This window comes from Trachemys scripta, chromosome 10, assembly GCF_013100865.1.
Source record: "Trachemys scripta elegans isolate TJP31775 chromosome 10, CAS_Tse_1.0, whole genome shotgun sequence".
In the NCBI taxonomy this organism is placed as follows: domain Eukaryota; kingdom Metazoa; phylum Chordata; order Testudines; family Emydidae; genus Trachemys; species Trachemys scripta.
The window spans coordinates 37444175-37471468 of NC_048307.1; the positions used below are offsets into that span (position 1 = coordinate 37444175).

Consider the following 27294-nt stretch of genomic DNA (forward strand, 5'->3'; position numbering starts at 1 on the left):
AACTCCCGCCCCCCCCCCCGCTCCTTGTCCCCTGACTGCCCCCTCCTGGGACCCCTACTCCTAACTGCCCTCCAGAACCCCACCCCCTACCTAAGCCTCCCTGTACCTTGTCCCCTAACTGCCCCCTCCTGAGATCCCCCCACCTGTACCCTGACTGCCCAAAACCTTACACCCCCAACACCCAGACAGCCCCCCCGAACTCCTGACCCATCCAACCCTCCCCCCTGCTCCCTGTCTCTTGACTACCCCCCCCCCCAGAACCTCCCTGCCGCTTCTCTGACTCCCGGCCCCCTTACCGTGCTGCAGAGCAGCGCGCTCGGAAGCGGGGGAGGGGAGCAGGGTCGGAGCTCCAGACTGCCGGAGGCTGAGGCGAACGGCCAGCCGGCGATCTGTGAATGCAGGGAGGGAGAGAGAGGAGGGGACTGGTCTCAAGTTTCAGGGGAGAGGAGGGGGAAGTGAAGGAAGGGCTCTGGCTGCTGGAGCCCGTGCGAGTGGCACGATCCGGCCGGCTGCCCTGTAAGCCGCGCACGCTCTGCATGGGGGGGAAGTCCGGACATTGACAAATTCCCCCCGGACGCGATTTTTAACTCAAAAAAGCTGGACATGTCCGGGGGAATCCGGACGAATGGTAACCCTACCCTTGGTGTATAAAACATCAGCATCTCAGTTATGGCTCAGTGCTCTTGGAGAATGTGAAGTTATGTCTCCTCAAAGTAGTGGGGAGGTTTTTTGTTTTGTTTTTAATTGGGGGTGGAGGAATTAATAGCCAATCACTTTTGAAGCAGTAGATGTGATAATCTGTACATGTAAACTCTATTCAAATATGAGCGTACCAGGGACACAAAGGAGACAGAGGTTAGTAATGCTGCAGCAAGCGATAAGGAAAAAACTAAATGTGAAACCAGCGAGAGTGTGGGAATGGCTTTGCATTGCAGCATCAGAAGGTTAGCTAATGGTCTTTATGTGGAGGGGAAAATAGACAATCTGTTTTCTGTTAACATGTTGTATAACATATTTATAAAAATATATGCTGCAATTTAGTTTGATGACTGTTTTAGCAATAACCGAGGAGTACAAATCAGGGTAACTATAGGCAAGATGTTTGGAGAAAGGAGGTAATTGTCAGTTAAGCCAGTGAAACTTCTGCTAATTTATATGAATAATGTTGATTTCAGAACCATGGTACATTGTTATGTCACAAGTGTGCAAAATGTAGGTGAAGTCTCAGCTTTGGCAAACTTCGTTACTTTAACACCAATCAGTTGGTAGGGAATTGACAAGATCTTTAAACATAATAAGAAGAAAGCTATCCAAGTGACTCTGAGCATATCAGGCTTAAGGAGGCAGTATCAGGTCAACATAGGATGATTTAATTTTTAAACAATAAAAACACTGGAGATCAATTTTTTAAATGATTTTTTTAAAAATTCACTGAAAGCAAGTGTATTTTCTAGATTTTTAAACGTTCTCCTGCAGTGATGTAACTCAGATATTTCAATGGTTGCCAGTTCCAAAGTGTCAAAGTAAAACTGACTTGAAATAAGCTATAAGTAAAAATTACACTGACTAGACCAGGGGTCAGCAACCTTTCAGAAATGGTGTGCCAAGTCTTCATTTATTCACTCTAATTTAAGGTTTTGCGTGCCAGTAATACATTTTATCGTTTTTAGAAGGTTTCTTTCTATAAGTCTATAATATATAACTAAACTGTTGTATGTAAAGTAAATAAGGTTTTTAAAATGTTTAAGAAGCTTCATTTAAAATGAAATTAAAATGCAGAGCCCCCTGGACCGGTGGCCAGGACCCGGGCAGTATGAGTACCGCTGAAAATCAGCTCGCGTGCCGCCTTTGGAACGCATGCTGCAGGTTGCCTACCCCTGTACTAGACTACGTTCAGTATCTGGATTGAGGATGATGCAAACAATTAGTGTTTAAAATTTGTAGATTTAATCATCTAAAATATTAAAAGATGTTCTTACCTTTTATTTATTACCAACAAATATTTTAATCTGTCAGATTCTCCTTAAAGAGACAGATTGATTTAACTCAAGATTACTCAAATCAATATTTTGCTACTTAACTTTTCTTAGGATGGGGAAAAAAAATTTATTAAAGTGAATGTTTAAAATTAAATATACACAAGTTAAGAGGGAAGGTACCGTACATCTGGGGTCAGGCTTGGGTTATGAGGGATTACAGATGTCAGTTGCAAGGGTGAAGAGATACCTACATATCACATAACCGGCAATAATTATCACAGGTAGAAGTCATATAATTCTTGAATCCTATTCAAGTGGTGAGAGAGTTTCATTAATTACTGTACATTTTATTCAGATTCTTCATATATTACAATTTAATGAAATCGGTTAATGTTATATTCATATAGATGGCAATTTGCTGAATTGGGGCCAAGACACAAAGCGTTTTACGGAGACTGTAAGCTACAGGAATCGTATTGAAATGCAGCCATTTGCAGGGTAGAATGTGACAACCATTAAGCTGTAATAATATTACACAACACCTCTTCTAGGAAAAGAGAAGAATAACTTCTGTAGTTGAACATCTGAGGGGAGGTCTAAGAAGGCAGAATATGATCACCCACATTAGAATTTGGCCAGGATACCTGGGTTAAAATCTCCTCTTCTCTTTTAATAAATTCTGCTGAAAAGGGTAGTGCTGCTATGCCATAGGTATCTGCTAATCATTCATCAATCTCCTTGTGCATTTCAGTTGACATCTTACTGCCAAATGGGCATAGAAAGCTGAGCCTCTTCAGTTGCTGGCCCAACCGTTTTAATTTTTGATGCAGAGTTTCAGTGGGAAAATCTTATTTTTGTCTGCAGTAACCTCTTCTGCTGGTGTAGAGAGAACATTCTTTTCAATTCAGTTTTAAGAAAGATAATGGAAGGAAAGTAGCCCAAATGACAAACAAATAAGAGGAAGCAGATAAAGATAATGCTATTAATGGAATAGAAAATGTGGCAGAACTAATTAATTACAAAGTTCTGTCCAGTTCTCCCCTAGTCAATTGACTGAAAACATGGCAATTTGAAGGCTATCCACATTCAGTGCATGGTTTTAGGATACACGATTTCTTCATTTGGTCTTATTTATACTGTTTAATAGTAGAAGCTAACCCTAGAAAAGCCTCTAGTCCATGCCATTGCAAGTGCAGATAATCCTGACAGAGTAGTTGACAGAGCTTCCATCACTTCCCTTGGACTATTTTATACTGTAATAGATCTCACTCAGGAACCTCTTCTGAGAGTCAGCAAAAAATATCCTTTTCTTAATTTCATTCTGTTCTCCTACTTATACCCCTTTGATGCATGCTAAATAATTCTATCCCTTCTTGACATTCACAGTCTCTAAACACAATTGAGACAATTGTCTCCCCTTACACAATCTGTGTGTGATATTATTGACATAAACTGTGACCATATAGATCATTGTTGCAACCAGGCTCCTATGGTTGCATCAGTTCTTATACAGAGGAGGCGAAGTGGGGTGTCTATGGGAAGATTGTAGGTTGCTGGTTATGATTATGCTGTCTGTATGTGTGTATCATTTTTGTATTTGAAGATATGAATATTGGCTGTGTACTTGTTTGATTCTAAGTAGCCACAGTGAAGCATTTGGTCAGCTTCTTGAGAAAGGACTATTCTCAGTAAGTGCCCAATCAAGAAACACTTAACTGACAGTGGACTTTGGGAGATGCCAATCCACATCTGAGCTTTCCTGGGAACGTTCGAACTAACATGTAAACAATGGCATCAGCCTGCAAAAAGCTGAATCATTCATAGATATGTGACTTGCCCAGGTGACTGCAAACTCCATCTTGTTGAGGGGATTTTACATAGGAGAACAAAGGGGTTTCCACCCACAAGAGAGACTACATAAGGCCCTGGAAACTGCTCCATTTGGTCTTCAGCTGGCTCAAAAGATAGCCTTTCCACCCCAAAGAGATGCCTGAAAGAAACTGGAACAAAGGACAGTAACTACGGGGGTGTGAGTGATTGCTGGACCCAGACTAGGAAGGAATCTAATCTGTAAAAGAAGCTTATTGGAACATCTCTGAGGGTGAGATTTACCTGCATTTAGTTGCCTACTGTATTAGGCTTAGACTTGCTTGTTTTGTTTGATTTTGCTTGGTAATTTACCTTGTTGTGTCTGTTGTTACTTGGAACCACTTAAATTCTACTTTTTATATTTAATAAAATCACTTTTTACTTAATAATTAACCCAGAACAAGTAATTAATACCTGGGGGAGCAAACAGCTGTGCATCTCTCTCTTTCAGTGTTATAGAGGGCAAACAGTTTATTAGTTTACCCTGTATAAGCTTTATACAGAGTAAAACAGATTTATTTGGGGTTTGGATCCTATTGGGAACTGGGTATATGGGTGCTAGAGACAGGAACACTTCTTAAGCTGTTTTCAGTTAAGTCTGCAGCTTTTGGGGGATGTGGTTCAGACCTGGGTCTGTGTTTGCAGCAGGCTAGCGTGTCTGGCTCAAGAAGACAGGTACTGAAGTCCCAAGCTGCCAGGGAAAACGGGCTCAGAGGTAGTCTCAGCACATCAGGTGGCAGTCCCAAGGGGGTCTCTGTGATCCAACCCATCACACTCTGCATAGTTTTTTAATCTTTTCTCCCTTCACCCCCTTTATCAGTTTTATTATTTTCTAAACCCCATCTCTTTCTGTTGCTGAGATACCCAGAACTTAATACAGTACTCTAGGTGCAATCTTGTCAAATCTTTGTGAATCAGGATTATTGGCTCCATGACATGTTTCTGCATATTCAGCCCAGAATCACAGCTTTTTTGATGTCACGTGCCATAATAAGTTCCCTGCTAGTTTGCTGTCTGCTACCATCTATAGGTATCTCTTGGCATTACTGCTTTCCAGGTACTCCTCATGCATTCAATACTCAGGTGGTTTGTGTTTCTTTCTGCATTTTGGGCTGTCACTCTTTTTTCTGGGTTGAATCTCGTTATGGTATGGACAGGGGAAAAAATTATGACTCTTCGCATTTTCCTGTCCTCACTGGCATCAAGCATTCCAGTTCTTTGGTGGTTAGGACACTGTCTTATACTACAGTTCCAGCTAGTTTCCTAGGTTGGAGTGTCAGGTTCTCCAGGGTTGTTGTGGCAGAAGGGAAGATTTGTGGCTGCCAGGAAGTGTCTGGGACTCCAAAGCCAGTCCCTACTATATCTTGGTGAACCCCCGCCTCCTCCTTCTCCACCAAATCTACTTTGAATTGCCCCCAACTGCTGGATCCCATCCCCTTCCTTTCTCATGGAAGCAGTAGGAGGAGATGGGTAGTACAGAAAAGCAGCAGTTGTTGGGGGTTGGAGTTTCTGGCACAGTGGTGCCTCCTATGTGGTTATACGAAAGCTGTTCTGCCGTGGTTCTGTGCTGATCCATACCCTGCTCGTGACCTCATCAGACTGGAGTTTGGAACAGCCCAAGTTCTGTGGCAGAATAAAATATGCCCTGTTGAATGTAGGACATGCAGTGGCAATGGACCATGGCTCATTAAGGAGCAGGGGAAAACCTAGACTGTCACTTACAAAGGCTTCAAGTACCGGTTCCAGCACAGGTACTTGGCTGGGCACCACTGTATTGAAGAATTTTGTTTCAAATACACACAGATTTCATAGGCTTTGCAGACAGATTTGTGAGCAGGCACGCTTTGGACAGCCTTGACAATGTTACAACCCTTTACTAATGTTAATCACCTACAGACTGATGGTTCTGTTCAAACGTGTTATCCTTCCTGGAAAAGCCTCCTTAGCAATGATCTGCTTGGGGCTCTTTTGCCATCAGGGCTCTGCCCTAGAGTTTCCCAACCTAGGAATGTCACCACACTAGATTTGTAGGATGGGAGAAGAACCACCAGGAATCCACAAGGAGCCGGTAAAGATCTATGACTCTAGATCAGGGGTGGGCAAACTACGGCCTGTGGGCTGGATCTGGCCTGTCAGGGCTTTGGATCCAGCCCAAGGGATTGCCACCCCCGCATGGCGCCACGGGCCCTGCGCCGCTCCTGGAAGCAGCCGGCACCATGTCCCTGCGGTGGGTGGGGGCAGAGGGCGCCGCACACTGTCCTCTCCTGCAGGCACCGCTCCCTGCAGCTCCCATTGGCCGAGAACGGGGAACTGCGGCCAATGGGAGCTTTGGGGGAGGTATCCGTAGGTGAGGGCAGCGCGTGGAACCCCCTGCCCTCCGCTCCCCTAGGGGCCGCAGGGGTGTGGTGCTGGGAGCGGCACGGGGCCAGGGCAGGCAGGGAGCCTGCCTTAGCCCTGCTGCGCGCCGCTGCCACCCTGGAACCACTCAAGGTAAGCGGCGCTGGGCCGGAGCCCACACCCCAAACTCCTCCTGCACCACACACCCCAACCCCCTGTCCTGAGCCACCTGCTGCACCCCTCCTGCACCCTAACCCCCTTCCCTGAGCCCCTTCCTGCACACCACACCCCCTCCCACACCCTTTCCCGCACCCCACCCCCCTGCCCCAACCCTACATTCATGGCCCTGCATGCAATTTCTCCACCCCAGATGTGGCCCTCGGGCCAAAGAGTGTGCCCACCCCTGCTCTAACATAAGAATGGCCATACTGGGTCAGACGAAAGGTCCATCCAGCCCAGTATCCTGTCTACCAACAGTGGCCAATACCAGGTGCCCCAGAAGGAGTGAACCTAACAGGTAATGATCAAGTGCTCTCTCTCCTGCCATCCATCTCCACACCTTGACAAACAGAGGCTAGGGACACCATTCCTTACCGATCTTTGCTAATAGCCATTAATGGACTTAACCTTCATGAATTTATCTAGTTCTCTTTTAAACCCTATTATAGTAGCCTTCACAATCTCCTCAAGCAAGGAGTTCCACAGGTTGACTGTGCGCTGTGTGAAGAACAACTTCCTTTTATTTGTTTTAAACCTGCTGCCCATTAATTTCATTTGGTGGCCCCTAGTTCTTATATTATGGGAACAAGAAAATAACTTTTCCTTATTCACTTTCTCCACACCACTCATGATTTTATATACCTCTATCATATCCCCCCTTAGTCTCTTCTTTTCCAAGCTGAAAAGTCCTAGCCTCTTTAATCTCTCCTCATATGGGACCTGTTCCAAACCCCTATTCATTTTAGTTGCCCTTCTCTGAACCTTTTCTAATGCCAGTATATCTTTTTTGAGATGAGGAGACCACATCTGTATGCAGTATTCAAGATGTGTGTGTACCATGGATTTATATAAGAGCAATAAGATATTCTCTGTCCTATTCTCTATCCCTTTTAAAATTATTCCTAACATCCTGTTTGCTTTTTTGACTGCCGCTGCACACTGCGTGGACGTCTTCAGAGAACTATCTACGATGACTCCAAGATCTCTTTCCTGATTAGTCGTAGCTAAATTAGCCCCCATCATATTGTATGCATAGTTGGGGGCATTTTTTCCAATGTACATTACTTTACATTTATACACATTAAATTTCATTTGCCATTTTGTTGCCCAATCACTTAGTTTTGTGAGATCTTTTTGAAGTTCTTCCCAGTCTGCTTTGGTCTTAACTATCTTGAGCAATTTAGTATCATTTGCAAACTTTGCCACCTCACTGTTTACCCCTTTCTCCAGATCATTTATGAATAAGTTGAATAGGATTGATCCTAGGACTGACCCTTGGGGAACACCACTAGTTACCCCTTTCCATTCTGAAAATTTACCATTTATTCCTACCCTTTGTTCCCTGTCATTTAACCAGTTCTCAATCCATGAAAGGATCTTCCCTCTTACCCCATGATAACTTAATTTACGTAAGAGCCTTTGGTGAGGGTCCTTATCAAAGGCTTTCTGGAAATCTACGTACACTATGTCCACTGGATCCCCCTTGTTCACATGTTTGACCCTTTCAAAGAACTCTAATAGATTAGTAAGACATGATTTCCCTTTACGGAAACCATGTTGACTTGCCCAACAATTTATGTTCTTCAGTGCGAGAGGATACCCCAACATCATCTGGAAGAAGGGTCCCACCTATGGGAAGGTTTCCCTCTGCTCTTGTTGACTGCTCTCCTTCCCTGAGCCTTCATCCTCCTTAGCAGTGCAAGGGCTGTCTGACTGGAGGTGGGACAAATCTACAGTGTCCCGGAAAGTCTCATCAATGTGCCTCTCTGCCTCCCTTAGCTCCTCCAATTCTGCCACCCTGGCGTCCAAAGCCCGTATGTGGTCTCTGAAGGCTAGGAGCTCCTTGCACCGAATGCATACACACGCCACACGCCCACAGGGCAGGTAATCATACATGCTACACTGAGTGCAATAAACAGGATAGCCACCACTCTGCTGCTGGGCTTCTGACTGCATTCTCTCCCACAGCTACCTAGGTTAATGATAGGGTTTTTGTTTAAATCAAGAAGTTTTGATTATTGTCTAGTTTAAAGGTTTTAAAAAATGGCAAGTGTAACTCGCCCCCTTCCCACTCCCCTTCCAAACTCCCTCTTGAAACTCCTTGTTAGCGGCCCCTGGTCGCAAAGCTCCCTGGTCGCTTGCTCACTGCTTTATAAAGCATCTGCTTGTCTAGATCCATCTGCTTGTCTCCTCGCTCAAAACAGCAGTGTGCTCCCACATCTGCCAGTGAAGTGCCAGGTAGCGATTTTTGATAGTCTCTTTACTTTCCTCTTACTTTCTTCTTGCTCCCACACAGGCCCTTAGTGCATTCACCCATCAAAGCAGCTCATGTACAAAGACTCCAGCTCAAGCAATAGCCTGCTGGCTCCAGCTTCACTTCCCTTCTCTGCTCCTGCTGCATTTCATAGAATCATAAAATATCAGGGTTTGAAGGGACCTCAGGAGGTCATCGAGTCCAACCCCCTGCTCAAAGCAGGACTAATCCCCAACTAAATCATCCCAGCCAGGGCTTTGTCAAGCCTGACCATAAAAACCTCTAAGAAAGGAGATTCCACCACCTCGCTAGGTAACCCATTCCAGTGCTTCACCACCCTCTTAGTGAAAAAGTTTTTCCTAATATCCAACCTAAACCTCCCCCACTGCAACTTGAGACCATTACTCCTTGTTCTGTCATCTGCTACCACTGAGAACAGTCTAGATCCATCCTCTTTGGAACCCCCTTTCAGGTAGTTGAAAGCAGCTATCAAATCCCCCCTCATTCTTCTCTTCTGCAGACTAAATAATCCCAGTTCCCTCAGCCTCTCCGCATAAATCATGTGTTCAAGCCCCCTAATCATTTTTGTTGTCCTCTGCTGGACTTTTTCCAATTTTTCCACATCCTTGTAGTGTGGGGCCCAAAACTGGACACAGTACTCCAGATGAGGCCTCACCAATGCTGAATAGAGGGAATGATCATGTCCCTCGATCTGCTGGCAATGCTCCTACTTATACAGCCCAAAATGCCGTTAGCCTTCTTGGCAACAAGAGCACACTGTTGACTCATATCCAGCTTCTCGTCCACTATAACCCCTAGGCCCTTTTCTGCAGAACTGCTGCCTAGCCACTCGGTCCCTAGTCTGTAGCAGTGCATGGGATTCTTCCGTCCTAAGTGCAGGACTCTGCACTTGTCCTTGTTGAACCTCATCAGATTTCTTTTGGCTCAGTCCTCTAATTTGTCTAGATCCCTCTGTATCCTATCCCTACCCTCCAGCGTATCTACCACTCCTCCCAGTTTAGTGTCATCTGCAAACTTGCTGAGGGTGCAATCCATGTTATTCTTCAGATCATTAATGAAGATATTGAAAACCGGCCCCAGGACTGACCCTTGGGGCACTCCGCTTTATACCGGCTGCAAACTAGATATGGAGCCATTGATCACTACTCGTTGAGTCCGATGATCTAGCCAGCTTTCTATCCACCTTATAGTCCGTTCATCCAGCCCATACTTCTTTAACTTGCTGGCAAGAATACTGTGGGAGACCGTATCAAAAGCTTTGCTAAAGTCAAGGAATAACACATCCACTGCTTTCCCCTCATCCACAGAGCCAGTTATCTCGTCATAGAAGGCAATTAGGTTAGTCAGGCATGACTTGCCCTTGGTGAATCCATGTAGACTGTTACTAATCACTTTCCTCTCCTCTAAGTGCTTCAAAATTGATTCCTTGAGGACCTGCTCCATGATTTTTCCAGGGACTGAGGAGAAGCTGACTGGCCTGTAGTTCCCTGGATCCTCCTTCTTCCCCTTTTTAAAGATGGGCACTACATTAGCCTTTTTCCAGGTATCTGGGACCTCCCCTGATCATCATGAGATTTCAAAGATAAAGGCCAATGGCTCTGCAATCACATCTGCCAACTATTTTAGCACCCTCGGATGCAGCACATCCGGCCCCATGGATTTGTGCTCATCCAGCTTTTCTAAATAGTCCCGAACCACTTCTTTCTCCACAGAGGGCTGGTCACCTCCTCCCCATGCTGTGCTGCCCAGTTCAGTAGTCTGGGAGCTGACTTTGTTCATGAAGACAGAGGCAAAAAAAGCATTCAGTATATTCGCTTTTTCCACATCCTCTGTCACTAGTTTGCCTCCCCCATTTAGTAAGGGGCCCACACTTTCTTTGCCCTTCTTCTTGTTGTTAACATACCTGTAGAAACTAGGGTTACCATATTTCCACAATCAAAAAAGAGGACATGGGGGGGGGAGCCCCGCCCCCCTCCACTTCCTCCCACTTCCCACCCCCGATTGCCTCCCTCAAAACCCCAACCCCACCCCTGCTTCTTGTCCCCTGACTGCCCCCTGCTGAGAACCCCCCACCCTTAGGACCCTACCTGTCCCCTGACTGCCCCGACCCTTATCCACTCGCATGGGTGGCAGGATTGTAGAAATTTTGGTGGAGCCCAGAACCCACCCCTCCCCACCTGCCTAAGGCTCTGGGAGGAGGGTTGAGGTCTGGGGTGCAAGTCCTGGGCTGGGGATTAGGGTGCAGGAGGGGTGCAGGCTCTGGGATAGAGTTTGGGTGCAGGCTCCGGGCTGGGGCAGGGGGTGAGGGGTGCAGGCTCTGGGATGGAGTTTGGGGGTGGGAGGCGGTGCAAAGGGAGGGGGTGCAGGCTTTGGGAGGGAGTTTGAGGGCAGGAGGGGGTGTGTGGGAAGGGAGAGGGGGTTTGGGAGGGAGTTTGGGGATAGGAGGGGATGCAGGTGTGAGGGCTGTGGGTCTGAGAATGAGGGGTTCATGATGCAGGAGGAGGCTCAGGGATGGAGCAGAGGATTAGGGTGTGGGGGGATGAGGGCTCTGGCTGGGGATGAGGGGTTCATGATGCAGGAGGAGGCTCAGGGCTGGGGCAGAGGATTAGGGTGTGGGGGGATGAGGGTTGGGGCTGAGGGTTTTGGGGCGTTGGAGAGGCTCAGGGCTAGGGTGGAAGGGCAGGGTAAGGGCAGCCAGCCTTGCCATTAGTGGATGGGGGGCGCTAGGACCCAGGGGCGGCAGACAGCAGTTGCTGCTGGCTCTGGCAGTACAAGCAGACAAGGGAGAGGCAGGCGAGGGGGGCACGCGGCGGGGGGACACGCGCGGAGGGGGGGTGGCAGGTGGTGGCCAGGGACCCATCCAACACTCCCCTCCCCTCCGGACTCCCTTCCCCTCCCCTCCGGACTCCCCTCCCCATTCTGGCTCCACGTGTTTGCAAAACACGCTGCCCAGTGGGTCGGTTTGTGTGTTACACAGGGCTGCAGACAGAGGGAGGGGGGAGCAGGGGAGGGCTCTGGCTGCTGGAGGCCAATAGCAGCGGCTCAATTGGCCCAGCTGCCCAATCAGCAGCTGCACTCTGCATGGTAGGGAGGGAGGCGAGGGAGAAAAAAAACCCGGACATTTTAATCTTGTTACCAATTCCTCCTGGACAGCTATTTAGAGACGCAAAAGCCAGACATGTCCGGGGAAATACGGATGGATGGTAACCCTAGTAGAAACCCTTCTTGTTACTCTTAACATTCCTTGCTAACTGCAACTCCAAGTCTGATTTGGCCTTCCTGATTTCACTCCTGCATGCATGAGCAGTATTTTTATACTCCTCCCTGGTCATTTGTCCAATCTTCCACTTCTTTTAAGCGTTTTAAGATCAGCAAGGATTTCACTGTTAAGCCAAGCTGGTCGCCTGTCATATTTAGAATCCTAGAATATCAGGGTTGGAAGGGACCTCAGAGGTCATCTAGTCCAACCCCCTGCTCAAAGGGGGACCAATACCCAAACAGATTTTTGCCCCAAATGGCCCCCTCAAGGATTGAACTCACAATCCTGGGTTTAGCAGGTCAATGCTCAAACCACTGAGCTAACCCTCCCCAGTATTCTTTCTACACATTGGGATGGTTTGTTCCTGCAACCTCAATAAGGATTCTTTAAAATACAGCCAGCTCTCTCTTGACGTTTTTACAAAAGCACATGGGACAGTGCTCACAAGCACTCCTATATATACCTCCTACATACCGCCTTTGGGGGCCTAATCCAAAGCTGAAGTCTCTGGGAGTTTCCCACTTGCTTCAGTCAGTTTTGGTTCAGGCCTTCAGTGAGCAAGGCCCCGGGGGAGGAAAATAAGAGAGCAAATAATACACAAGAGAAGGCTGAATGAAAAGGAAGGGAGAGAGGCAATTGGCAGGAAATAGACTAATTTCATGTGTTTGTGCCCTGGTTGTCCTCTAAGGCAAAGCACAACCACAATATAAATGTGCCAGAGAATGAGACAGAGTGAATCCATTGCAGCACTGGACTTCAGCAGTAAAGTGCACTGCACTGAAATGATCTCAAGCATCATGCGTCACCTTTCTTTGTCTAGGTCACAGTAAAATGGGATCATACTTCCCTTCCTCACAAAGATGTGGTGAGGGTTAATTAACAGGGTGGATAAAAATCAATGATTTAAAAAAAATGGATTTTTTTTATTTAAATCAGATTTTTCTGATAAAATGCTTTGAGGAAAAAACCTATCTAAAGATAGTTTTAATTAAGATACATTATAACTCAAAGATATCTCATCATGGAATAGGGATTATAAATTCTAATTCTATAATATGAGACAATATATTTATGTAATATTTAAGAAAAATTTTGTAAATGAGTTCCGATAGTTCATGGATTAGGGACCCAATCTTATGGGGTTTCAGGGGCTTCTGTATATATTATATAGGTTAATATTTCTATCTACCCAATGGGACTCAGTGCTCAGTCTAGAAGATGCCATCAGAGTTGCTTAGTTTTGCAGTTCTCAAACTGGATTTGTGTCTCCAGAGATAATGTGCTTGTTAACAGCAAAAATGTTTTAAATAAATAAATAATATATAGAGGTGAGAAATAACAGACCTCAACTCTATTGTCCATTTGCAAATTTGTGTACACAGAGTTATTCCCTTACCTCTCTCTAAAAGTGCAAAGTTTCAAAAAGTTCAATGAATAGAAGATTGTTGGGGACAGAATAGATCTGGACAAGGAGAAAAAGTCTGGAGATAAGTGTGAGAAGCAAGGGACATGTGCTTGTTTTGTTAAAATATTATATGTTTGCTGTTGAAGAAAAAAATCCAGACTACTTAATGTTGTTTTAATTAAATGTCTGTCTGGTGATGTTCTCCTAATACAGCATGGCAAGAAAATCCTCCAAATATTAATGATTAACCTGTTGAATTGGGATAGTTCACCTCCCAATGACTTCATAAATAGCTGCTTTAATTACCTTTGGTAAACAAAATAACCAAACAATCATTCATTTTCTGATACAGTATAGCTATAAAACTAATCAGAAAAGTTTTCAAAATAAATCACTGTTTAAAATGTATAGTTGTACCTTCTAAAAATGAAACCTACATCTTTCTATCTCTGAGTTGTGAAGAATATGTATGAAGGTTATAACAACGAACAAGAATGCACTTTTATGTAGAAAACCATGATTAAATCGAGTCTTCCTGACTAGTGATTTAAATCAAATCCACCCTGTTAATTAATGTTCATAAAGCTTTCTGGGGTCCTTGGTTGGAAGGTGATAGAGAAGTACAAAGTAGTATTACTTTGTTCTGGAACTCCTAGTAACTGATGAACTTCACTCTGCAATGGACCAGTATCATATAGTCGTCCCCCAAGAATAAGCTGGTGGAAACCCCAAAGCAGAAATTCACAGGAGAACTTAAACCTCTATTATTCATCCTTCCCGAATGTTGAAAGAAATTCTGCCTGTTTGAATGGAGGTGGGAACATGGCCCCACCCAATTCGACCACACACTGAAAATTGGTCTCAGAATTAGAAGAGAAGGATGGGACTGAGAACAGAGGGTGGCATAATCCACACTCTTAAGCAGTGTCTTTCCCCCCCCCCCCCCCCAAAATTGATATTTTTAATACAAAAAGCAGAAGAAGATTTCAAAATGAGAAAGCTTTTTTTTTAAACTAAACCTTTACTAAGAATCTTTTAGAGAAGCTTTTACTTGTTTTTACCATACTGCTCTTTCAAACATAACTCCTTTCTTTTAAAAGTTGACATGGTTCCAAGATATCCAGATGAATATTCAAGTAGGATCTAGAGCTATTTGTATCAGAGTTATTGTTATTCTAGCTAGCACTGATTGTATATTTGTAAACATATTTGCCTTGAGTAGGCAAAGGTTTTTGCTTCCCTTTAATGGGGGAAAGAATAGCTTTCATGGGCAAGGTATCTAGCTTAGGCATTTCAAAATATTTTTAATGCAACTTAGTGTTGAGAGTGAACTTGTCTGTAAATGTTAATTTCCTAAAACACTCTGATTCTTGGAGAGGGGAGTCGTTTGTTTTCTGGAACACTGATAATCTTTACTCTTATTTATTAACATTGCTGTATAGCATCATAGCTGTACATCGTGCTTTACTATGGAGAGGTAAAATGACTGTCCCTGGCGAATGTAACAAATCCAGTTGCTTTAGGCCACAATTGTAATTACTAGATAACTGATATATGTGTGCCCTCCCTGAGGAGTTGGGGCCTAGAACCCTGATCGCTCAGCTCTAGCTCATGTGGCAAAGATCTGTGTTTTTAAAGGAGCTCTTCTGATGCTAATAATAGGTGGTCTCTTTGTGGGACAGCCACTAGAGGGTGACTTGATCATACAAGTGTATATATGAAAGCTCACGAACCCACAGGTCAGTGCATTACAGTAGATGCTTACAGTCCAGGTAATCTTCACCTTCCACTAAAATCACAGGGGAGAGGCTGGTATTAGGCAACACCTCACAATGGCTGCCTTTGAATCAGTAGGATGGTAGCATCTTCTTCATTACACAGTTAATGCAAATATAACTTGAGCTTGTGCAAATTGCAGAGACGTCTCTAGCCGGAACAGCTGTACTAGGGAAACTGCACATTGGAATGTGTTTAGAATCTACACTGGGCTGATTTTTGAAAGTACTGGTTAAACGTGGATTAAGAACATGCTGTGGTTTGAAAATGGGATTAAAATATTTTAAACAAAAATCTGCATCTCTGAACTTGCTTGCAGTGGGAAGCATCTTCATAGCAACACAGAGCAACCTGAATTTCTTTGCCCTGAAGAGGATGGGAAATGGTCTGTCACAAGAAACTGCTAAACATTCTTTTCTTTCTCTTCCAGGAAAAAGTACGAGTCACCTAATGCCCAGATAAGGTCTTTACTCTTTTGTCTTTCTGCAAAAACATCCTCTGCAGCCATGGATGAATATAGCCGCTTTGTGGACTGGGACAAGATGGATGCCACAATCCAGACACAGAACTCAAAGGAGCTAATCTGCACAGATTTCCAGGAGTTCAAACAGCTTGCCCGACAGGGCTGTTGGGCCAAGAATCACTCTTTGAGAGCCAAAGTATACCTGAAGCTAATTGGCAACATCCCATGCCGCACAGTGACACCAGATGCAAACGTGTACCGGGATATTGTTGTGAAGATAATTGGCAAGCGTAACACTGGCACCCTCCCGTTGCCAGAATTTGTGGATAACAATCTGGTGCCCAATTATTGTTTGAATGCCGAGGGCATTGGGGCAGTCAGAAAGATAATCTGCTGCATTGCAAATCAGTTCCCTGACATATCATTCTGCCCAGCGCTGCCTTCTGTGGTGGCTCTGCTCCTCCACTACAGCAGGGATGAGGCAGAGTGCTTCGAGATGGTTTGTCGCATCCTTGCCTGCAATGACCCATCCAAGCGGCTCATTGATCAGACATTCCTGGCATTTGAGTCCTCCTGTATGACCTTTGGTGACCTGGTTAACAAGTACTGCCAGGCAGCACACAAGCTGATGGTGGCAGTGTCTGAGGACGTTCTGGAGGTGTACTCTGACTGGCAGAGGTGGCTCTTTGGAGAGCTGCCCTTGGTGTATGTTGCTCGGGTCTTCGATGTGTTCCTAGTGGAGGGCTACAAGGTGCTCTATCGGATTGCACTAGCCCTTCTCAAAGTCTTCCACAAAGTGAGAGCCGGGCAGCCCATGGAGTCGGACAATGTGCAGCAAGACATTCGAGCTTTTGTTAGGGACATTGCCAAGTCAGTGTCTCCTGAGAAGCTGCTGGAGAAAGCCTTTGCCATACGGCTTTTTTCCCGGAAGGAGATCCAGCTTCTGCATATGGCCAATGAGAAGGCCCTACAGCAGAAAGGCATCACAGTCAAACAGAAGAGGTAAGGCCCCCAGATGCTCTATTTACTTAGCCCTGCCCAACAAAACCAACAGGCTCTTTCTCTCTAGTGAGGGGGACAGCCAACTCTGCAAGGTCGGTTAGGAGGCTGAATGCTCTGATAGCACATCATGTTAACTTTATCCCAGAGGTGTCATTCTTCTGGGGACATGACTACATTTGGGGCTGCAGCTATGTAAACCTGGCTTCCATCTTTGTACTAAATTGTCTGAATGTTGCTGAAATTATAACAGGATGTATAATCTATCTGTTATGCCATTATTGAAATGAAGCAATTTTGACAGTTTGTTATCACAGGAGCAAACTTCTAACTATTGACATAGGCTAGGTCTACACTGGGGGGGGCGCGACCTAAGATACTCAACTTCAGCTACGCATCTTAGGTCGATTTACCTGGCCGTGAGGACGACTGCCGCTCCCCCGCCAACTCCGCTTCCGCCTCTCGCCGCGGTGGAGTTCCGGAGTCGACGGCAGAGTCGGGGATTGATTTTTATCATGTCTACACTAGATGCGATAAATCGATCCCTGATAGATCGATCACTACCCGCCGATGCGGCGGGTAGTGTAGACATACTCACAGTCAGATGTTCACTACAAATATTAAGACATGCACATTTTTCTGGCTTTTTTTTTAAGTTAAAACAAAGTGAACCAAAAAAACCAGTCCTGAGAACAAAGCTATTTTGGGAGGGACAGCATCTAAACAAATGTGAAAATTCAATTTTTTCTGTTATTTTTATATAAACAGTGGTTTCAGTGTGTGTTCTGAAATTGCAGCATTGAACACCAATGTAATGTAACAGAAGCAAACAGTATCTGAAAGTGGGAATGTTCTGCTTAATAGTGCAGTTGAGCCATATTTAGTTTTTCTTTCTTTCAGTAGAGTTGAGAGTATTTAAACTGTAATGGACCTTTATTTACAAGTGATATTTGAAAAGGAGCTTTACAGTCAAAAAGCCTATTATAAAAAAATCCCAGGACACTTTGTAAGGTTCACAGGTAGAGTCTTAGTCTGTTCAGATGTGCACCTGTCTATCACTAATTACAAATGAGTGATTTGGAATAAACCAGTCACAGACAGAATGGCTATAGGCTGGGACAAAAGATGAACCTATAGAACATGCTTTCTCATCAGATACGGGAAAGAGTCAACCAGGAAACTTGCAAACTGATCAGATTATCTATCTAACCAGGCTAGACTATATGATACGCTGCTTCAGAATGGTGAAGAAATACAGAGCAGTACCAGCTTCCTTATCTGAGAAAGCGCCTCGTGCATATACAACAGGTGCAATAAAGAATTCCTGGGAGTACAGCTTCATGCCTCACTTTCCTAGGCAGCTATCTCAATGTTTGATATATTTATATTAAACCCAACAAGATAAGACTTGGGTAAGTGGTGTATGATATAAAAACATATTTAGATAAACTTTAAACAGATCCTGAAATTCTACAGTGACAGTAACATTTTTCTCCCAAGGCCAACTGTTTGGAGGAAATCTCTCTTAAATGCTGTTTTTTCCAAATCTAAAGGTTTGGAGAGTTCAGCAATAGCTTCACTACCCTTCTGTCCTTCACAAGGAAAACGCTCCATAGAAACCTGTGAGCATAGTATCTGGAATGTGTAATCCGGAGAGATGCTCTTCCACACTCTTCTTCTAAATTGTGGGATCAGGAGGTACACATAACTAATGTATCTTCTCACAGCCACTTATGTAGAACAATGAGCTTGAGTCGGTACCGTTGAAGAACCTGTATTTGTGATTACTGAAACATATTCTTGGAAAATAGAAAGGACGACAAACAAGAATTTGAAGAACAGCTCGCCAAAGACTCAAAGTAATAGCAAAATTTTTTTTAAGTACAACAGAAGCAGGAAGCCTGTTAAACAACCAGTGGGGCCACTGGACGATCAAGATGGTAAAAGAGCACTCAAGGACAATAAGGCCGTTGCGGAGAAACTAAATTAATTCTTTGCATTGGTCTTCATGGCAGAGGATGTGAGGGAGATTCCCAAATCTGAGCCATTCTTTTTAGGTGACATTAGAGGAGGTTTTGGAACAAATTGATAAATTAAACAGTAATAAGTCAACAGGACCAGATGGTATTCACCCAAGAGTTCTGAAGGAACTCAAATGTGAAATTGCAGAACTACTAACTGTAGTCTGTAACCTATCATTTAAATCAGCTTCTATACCAAATGACAGGAATCCTGCTATTCAGGTAATGTGATGCCAATTTTTAAAAAGGGCTCCAAAGGTGATCCTGGCAATTACAGGCCAGTAAACCTGACTTCAGTACTGGGCAAACTGGTTGAAACTATAGTAAAGAACAATATTGTCAGACGTATAGACGAACATAATTTGTTGGAGAAGAGTCAACATGGTTTTTGTAAAGGGAAATCATGCCTCACCAATCTACTAGAATTCTTTGATGGGGTCAACAAGCATGCGGACAAGGGGGATCCAGTGGATATAATGTACTTAGATTTTCAGAAAGCCTTTGACAAGGTCCCTCACCAAAGGCTCTAAAGCAAAGTAAGCGGTCATGGGATAAGAGGGAATCTCATGGATTGGTAACTGGTTAAAAGATAGGAAACAAAGGGTAGGAATAAATGGTCAGTTTTCAAAATGGAGAGGAGTAAATAGTGGTGTTCCCCAGAGGTCTGTATTGGGACCAGTCCTATTCAACATTTTCATAAATGATCTGAAAAAGGGGCTAAGAAGTGAGGTGGCAAAATTTGCAGATAATACAAAACTACTCAAGATAGTTACATCCCAAAAGCTACAAAAGGATCTCTCAAAACTGGGTGACAGGGCAACAAAATGGCAGATGAAATTTAATGTTGATAAATGCAAAGTAATGCACGTTGGAAAACATAATCCCAACTATATATATAAAATGATGGAGTCTAAATTAGTTGTTACCACTCAAGAAAGAGATCTTGAAGTCATTGTGGATAGTTCTCTGAAAACATCCACTCAATGTGCAGCATCAGTCAAAAACCGAACAGAATGTTGGGAATCATTAAGAAAAGGATAGATAATAAGACAGAAAATATCATATTGACTCTCTCTAAATCCATGGTACGCCCACATATTGAATGTGGTCACCCCATCTCAAAAAAGATATATTGGAATTGGAAAGGGTTCAGAAAAGGGCAACAAAAATGATTGGGGGTATGGAACGGCTTCCATATGAGGAGAGATTAATAAGACTGGGACTCGTCTCTTTTCCAAAGGGGGGGGGGGGGGGGGGGGGGGGGGGAAGGGAGAGGGGGTAAGGGTAGGGTATGATTGAGGTCTATAAAATCATGACTGGGGTAGAGAAAGTAAATAAGGAAGTGCTATATACGTCTTCTCGTAACACAAGAACTAGGGGTCACCCAATGAAATTAATAGGCGGCAGGTTTAAAACAAAAGGAAGTATTTTTTTCACACAATGCACAGTCAATCTGTGGAACTCTTTGCCAGAGGATGTTGTGAAGGCCAAGACTATAACAGAGTTCAAAAAATAACTAGATAAGTTCATGGAGGATAGGTCCATCAATGGCTATTAGCCAGGATGGGCAGGGATGGTGTCCCTAGCCTCTGTTTGCCAGAAGCTGGGAATGGGCGACGGGACGGATCACTTGATGATTACCTGTTCTTTTCATTCCCTCTGGGGCACTTGGCACTGGCCACTGTCGGAAGACCAGATTTACTGGGCTATATGGATCTTTGGTTTCACCCAGTATGGCCATTCTTATGTCATATGTTGGCCTATGAAATAACACCAGCCTTGATGGTGCTCTTATATGCAGCTATTCATCTCTTCATAAGGCGGATATTCCTCTCCAGCTGCTTGTTCCCAGAATCCTACATCCTGTTAACATCCTTTCTGTATTTCTCTTGCAGACCTTGATGTGTGGCCTTTTCATGTTGGTCAGACCTAAAGAATCAGAACCTTCCCTTGTCAGGCAATCTAAGCATACCTTTCAAGGCTTCTGTCCACGGGAGTGTTGGTTAGAAACTTTGAACAGGGAGGCTTTAGTAGTTACCAGGGCCTCCAGACCACTGTTTTTTGAGGAAGCACTAAGTATGTGACAGTCAGGTATATCACTGGCTTCCTCCCAGTTGGGGAAGGACAAAAGAGTTAAGACAGCCGGTGTGTATGTTCTTCAGAGAGAGAGAGAGAGAGAGTGTGTGTGTTAGGGAAAAAGAAGAACAGGAGTACTTGTGGCACCTTAGAGACTAACAAATTTATTAGAGCATAAGCTTTCGTGGACTACAGCCCACTTCTTCGGATGCATATAGGATGTGTGTTAGGGAGTGAAGAAGCCAAGAGCTGCTACTCGGCTAAGAAATGACTTATCAGTAGCCAGCTAGAGCAACAAAGGTGCAGTCTTAGATTTCTTCCAAGCAAGGTTCAGTACTGTCATTGCCAGGTGAGAGCAACAAGCAAAGTCACTGGCTAATGAAAAGTTTTCACCCTTTCTGTGCCATTTGCTGGAACGTACCATAATCTCTGATGATCTCCGGAAGAGAGACTGTGGGGTAGGTTTGACGTAGGATGTTAGGTAGGCAAAAGCAGGTGCAACAGAAGCTCTCTCTCTCAAGTCTTTGAGAGAACTCAGATTCCCTTATCCAAACTTGCTTGATAGTGAGTGAGCCACACATCAGATATGAGTTGTTCCCCTAACATCCTGATAGATCTAACCACACAGCAGGAAGGAAACGGACTGAGGGTTGACGGGAGAACAGGAGAACTGATGCTAAATGAGGAATATTGTTAACCTGTCATCCTCTTTTTTCTTTTTCGGGCATTGTTTGATTCAAACCTTATTCTGTGTTTCTCCCTAGGCTCCTTCCATGCATTTTGCTGGGGTTGTAGGAAATCACTGACCTCTTTTCCTGTCTTTTTTTATGTCTTCTCCTTGTGCGTTCTCCTTCTGTCAATTCCATAGCCGCTGCACTCCTCCTGTTTGCAGTGTTTCATCTTCTAAAAGGTAGGTTAAAAAACTTTGAATGTTTGTGCTTTGCTCGTTTCTTCTGTCTTTGCTTGGCTGCGTTCTTCTGTCATCCCCGCTATGCTAGGGCGGTAGCAGCAGTGCTAATTGCAGCAACAAACAGCAAGGTAAATAGTTCCTGAAGATGCCCTTGCAAAACTAGTTCAAAGTAACCTATAAAGGTGTTCAAATGAGAGTTCATGAGACCGTCCCACTGACCTAGCATTATTGTTCTGCACAGCCACACAGGAGGCCTAGATTTCATTCATAAATGTGGGTTGTCATCTTGGGATGGAAATTCTCATGTTGGTGATTGGACTCCTTATACCTTGTCTGCACTTGAAAAAATGTACCATGTTAGAAAACGTATTAACTGAACGTGTTTTTACAGCACCTAGCCATGACTGGGACTACTGCAATACAATAAAACTAAACTAATCTATCATAACTTACATGATAAACCTGGTTTTCCTCTTAGTATGGTCATAGCATGTTTTTAAACATGAATGTCTATGTGGTCATTGTTAACCCTAGCAGGGAAAACATTTTAAAACATGACTTGTCCATGCCTACACTAGGTGCTAAGTCACTTAGTGCACTTTCATCCATGTCCAAGTTCTGAATGATTTTGAAAAAGTCATGGATTTAAAAACTTCCACAGGCCCTCAGAGATTTCAGACCCCATACAAGATCTTGAGAAATAGAAAAGGTGATTCAGTGACTACTTACACTTTGTATATATTCCAAAGCAATTAATGAACATAATGATTCAAGATATCTGCACTGGCTGTTGCTGATACATGAAATGCAAGCTAGCTTGATCTTGCTGAGCTTTGGTGGCCTTGAAGCACTTCAGTGTTAGTGATGAATCTGTATGAGAACCCACATTCCCACCAAAACGGTAAATAAGCAAACAAATTTGTAAATATTTGAATATGCTACACTTTCAGTATGGTAATTAAGAAGTAAGAGTCCTTCTTTCTGTAATTTAAACACATTAAATAGAAAATTGCAATGCAGATTCCAGCAAACAAACTAACGTGAAGGATAAAAAGAACTCTAATGAAGGATAGAAATCTTTAATTGGTAAATGGCTGCAGCTTTGCAGTGTGAGCTCCAACTAATGGCTATTACAATTGCATGGTTAATTCATCTTCAGTAGGCTTTCTCAATAAACTACTGGTTCTTCCTAGATGATAATGAGAAACTTCTTCTAGTGGTGCAGTACTCACTCAGAACGCATAATTCTTCTTCGAATGCTTGCTCATATCGATTCCAATTAGGTGTGTGCACGCCGTGTGCACGGCCTTCGGAGAACTTTTACCCTAGCAACACCCAGTGGTCGGCAGTGGAACCCCCTGGAGTGGCGCCTTTATGGCGCTGGATATATACCCTGGCCAACCCAGCGCCCCCTCAGTTCTTTCTTACCGTCTGTGACGGTCGTTGGAACTGTGGAGTTCGGCTTTGCTGCTCTCCACTCTCCCTAGCGTTTTTCCTCTCAACAGTGTTAATAGTTAGTACAGTTATAGAGTTTATATAAAGTTATAGTGTACATAGTTCTACTTAGTGGGTTGGCAGGGATCTTCCCTCCTCCCCACCGGTAGCTTGGGCTCATGCCTAAGGCTCCAGGCTTTAAACCCTGTGCGTCCTGCTCCAAGCCCATGCCAACGGGCGACCCCCATGACTCTTGCCTAAAGTGTCTGGAGGAATCTCATCAGACTGAGAAGTGCAGGATCTGCAGAGGTTTTCAGCCCCGGACTAAAAAGGAGTGGGACTTTCGTTTGCAACAGCTCCTCGTGGAGGCAGCTCTTAGCCCTCAACCTCCAGCACCGCACCAAGACCTAGCACTGAGCGCTTCGGTGCGCAGCGCCCCGGCGGCAACAGTAGGAGCTGCACCACGGTCGGACTCTGATAGAGACCTGCGGCACCGGCATTCCCTGGCACCACAGCCGACATCATCGGTCCGACACCGGTCCCACTTGCCTGCTCAGAAGCGGCACCGTAGACCGGAAGAGGCTGGCCCATCTCAGCAGACGCCAGCCTCCCTGGACCCGCCCTTGGCGCCGCGTCCCGTAGAGGAGCGGCCAGGGGCACAAGTGCCGACTTCAGCACCATTGACTCTGTCACAGAGAGCGGAGCCGTTGAGTCCAGTGTGTCTGGACTCCCTGACACGTAGCGTGGTTGAAGTCCTGTTGCCATCGACTCCAGACACATTTGCGGCTGCAAGGGACCTGATTGCTATGACAGCATCGGCATCCCCTCAGGAGACAAAGGTCCCTGCTCGTGTGGTCCCATCCCAGGGCAAGCCGGCCCTTATCCACCCAGCACTGTCAGTTGAGCCACGGCACTGTTCCCGCTCTCAGCACCGTTCCCGCTCCCAGCACAGTTCCCACTCCCAACGCCACTTGCAGTCCCTGCACCGCTGTCCTTCATGGCGCTGGTCATACTCACGGCACCGATCAGACTCACGGCACCATTCTCGGCACTGCTCCGTATGCCAGTCACCGTCCAGGAGCAGATCTCGGTCCAGACACCACTCCCAACGATGATCACCGTCGAGGACTAGGTCTAGATCCTGGCACCGATCTAGGTCATGGCACCGCTCACCTTCGCGGCATTGCTCTCCATCTTCGCAGACCCGCTCGGCACCACCGTGGGCATCGCGCTCCAGCTCTCGTATATCCGACTGCCGCCACTTGGATCACAGCACTCTGAATTCAGGGGCTGCTCACTGGTAGGCGCAGGGACAAGGCCCAATCCAAGGGTCTACCCAATGGCCCTTTTGGACGCCCTGGGCGTACCACCAGGACCAGGATTCTCCATCAGGGGCTTCTTGTTCAGCCCCCTCCAAGCTGCGGGTGCCAGAGGTCCCCATCAGCCATCCAGCGCCGTCCATCCAGGCTCCAGACCCTCTTCCAACCCCGCTTCCGGGTCCGGACACTGAGATCGTGGGCTCAGGACTCCAAGACACAGCTGACCAAGAGGGCCCAGATGATCCTCTTCCTCCTGTGGCCGCCTCCTCATCTTCACCTGATAAGGCGGTGGCAGGCACTGCTATTTTGGTCCCCCCCAATAGACCTCCGTGCCCACCAGGACCGCTTATGTAGGGTGGCGCGGAATATGACCCTCCAAGCAGAGGAGGTTATAGAGATGGAGGACCCTGTGGTTGACATTTTGTCCACAGAGGCCCCATCTAGGGTGGCCCTACCGCTCATCCAGACCATTCAGACCATGGCCAGAACAATCTGGTAAACGCCTGTGTCTATTCCTCCAACTGCTAAAGGGGTGGAGCGGAAGTACTTCGTCCCCTCCAAGGGATATGACTATCTATACACACATCAACAGCCCTGTTCACTGGTGGTGGCCTCAGTGAATGGGAAAGAGCGCCACGGTCAGCAAGCCCCGGCACCCAAATCGAAAGAGGCCAAACACCTTGATTTATTTGGGCGCAAAGTCTACTCCTTGGGCAGTCTTCAGCTCCGGATTGCAAACCAGCAGGCACTCGTGAGCTGATACAACTATAACTCTTGGAACTCCATGTTAAAGTTCAAGGAGCTAGTTCCTTCGGAGTCCAGAGAGGAGTTTGGGGCCTTGGTGGAAGAGGGCAAGACAGTGGTGAGGACCTCATTACAGGCCTCACTGGACACCGCAGACTCTGCCGCTCGGACCCTCTCTTCGGGCATTGCAATGAGATGTATATCTTGGCTGCTGGCTTCCGGCTTACCACCGGAGCTTCAGCAAACGTTACAGGATCTCCCCTTTGATGGAGAGGGCCTGTTTTCAGACAAAACTGACTCGAGGCTTCAGAGACTCAAGGGCCATAATGTGATAGCTGGGGATGCATACACCGGCTACATAGCGGAAGCCATTTAAGCCTCAGCCCCAGTGCTCCTATCCCCCTCCTTGGTCGAGGCAGGACTTCTATAGGAGGCGGGGGCATAATACCAGGAGGAAACCCTCCAACCACCAACCCGGCCAAAGCCAGGGCCAAGGCCTTTCCAAGCCCTCAGCGGGCCCTAAGCAGAACTTTTGAAGGGATGCTCGAGGCCAATGTACCAGACCTCAGTCAGGATCCTACCCCACCCTTCCTGAATCGTTTATCCCATTTCCACCGTGTTTGTTCCCTTGTAACCATGGACCATTGGGTTGTTTGCACGGTGGAAAGGGGATACTCTCTCCAATTTTCTTTCTTCCCACCCTCCCTCCCTGTCCCTCTTCAGGGACCCTTCTCACGAGCAACTCCTCATTCAGGAGATTCAAACGCTCCTGTCCATGGGGGCGATCAAGGAAGTACCAAGGGAGCTAAGGGGCAAGGGGTTTTACTCCCATTACTTCCGAATACCCAAGGCAAAGAGCAGGCTTCGGCCTGTCCTGGACCTGTGCGGACTCAACAAATTCATGGTAAAGTTGAAGTTCTGCATGGTCTCCTTGGGTACCATTATACCTTCCCTGGATCCTGGAGACTGGTATGCCGCCCTCAACATGAAGGATGCATGTTTCCACATAGCTGTCCATCCGGCACACAGACGCTTCCTCCGCTTTATGGTCAACCGCAAACACTACCAGTTCATGGTCCTTCCGTTTGGCCTTTCCACGGCCCCCTGGGTGTTCACCAAATGTTTGGCAGTCGTGGCAGCCTCCCTTCGTCAGAGACGGATACAGGTATACCCGTATCTCGACGACTGGCTTATCAGAGGTTGCACCAAAGAACTGGTGCACTCCCACGTTCAAGTGGTCACGGACACATTTTCTTAATTAGGTCTTCTCATCAATGCGGTGAAGTCCACTCTAGAACCAACCCAGAGAATAGAATTCATCGGGGCGGTCCTAGATTCCGTGCATGCCCGAGCCCTCCTGCCGGATGCTCGTTTCCACGCTCTGAGGGGCCTTATCTGGAGCCTTCAAAGCTTCCCAATCTCGACGGCAAGAACATGCCTGAGTCTCCTGGGTCATATGGCTTCCTGCACGTACATGACCAGACATGCCAGACTTTGGCTCCAATCACTTCAGGCCTGGCTGGCATCGGTCTATCGCCCAGGTCGAGACAGCCTGAACCTGGTGGTCACTGTTCCGGAAGGGGTCCTGGCCTCCCTTCAATGGTGGCTGAACCCAAGGGTGGTATGCGAAGGAGTCCCCTTCCACACCTGTCAGCCTCCCTGTCCCTCGTCACGGACACGTCAGCCCTGGGGTGGGGCGCTCACCTCGGGGACATCCAGACACAAGGCGTATGGGCCCCGTCCGATCTCTCTCCCCATATCAACGTACAGGAGCTGATGGCGGTATGTTTTGCATGCCAAGCCTTTTAGGAGCAATTGCATGGTCGTTGTGTGGCAATCCTCACAGAACACCGCGGCCATGTTCTTCATCAACAAGTAAGGGGGGGCTCGTTCCTCCCCCCTCTGTCAGGAGGCCATTCAACTCTGGGAGTTCTGCATAGCCATTCCATTCACCTGGTGGCATCATTTCTCCCAGGGGTCCAGAACACGTTGGCAGACCATCTCAGCAGGTCCTTCCAATCCCACAAGTTGTCGCTCCGCCCCGATGTCATCCACTCCATTTTCCTAAAGTGGGGGTTTCCCCAGGTCGACTTGTTTGCCTCGTGCAGCAACCGGAAGTGCCCAGCATTTTGCACTCTCACAAACTTCCTACTCCCATGGATGAGCAGGCTGTTGTACGCCTTCCTGCCGTTTCCCCTTGTACACGAGG

General features: G+C 46.1%; 1 protein-coding gene across 5 annotated transcripts in view; it reads left to right on the forward strand.

Annotated features, from left to right (window-relative positions):
* Positions 1–27294, forward strand: part of TBC1D24 (TBC1 domain family member 24) — a 168492-nt gene that overhangs the window by 107897 nt on the left and 33301 nt on the right. For 4 of the 5 annotated variants that reach the window (XM_034783313.1, XM_034783314.1, XM_034783315.1 and 1 more), the window contains 2 exons: positions 15550–16584; positions 21547–21588. In XM_034783313.1, the coding sequence (XP_034639204.1) occupies positions 15626–16584; positions 21547–21588 (1001 nt within the window). In that variant the 5' untranslated portion in view covers positions 15550–15625. The remainder of the gene's footprint in view (positions 1–15549; positions 16585–21546; positions 21589–27294) is intronic. The other variant, XM_034783316.1, reaches the window with a different exon arrangement.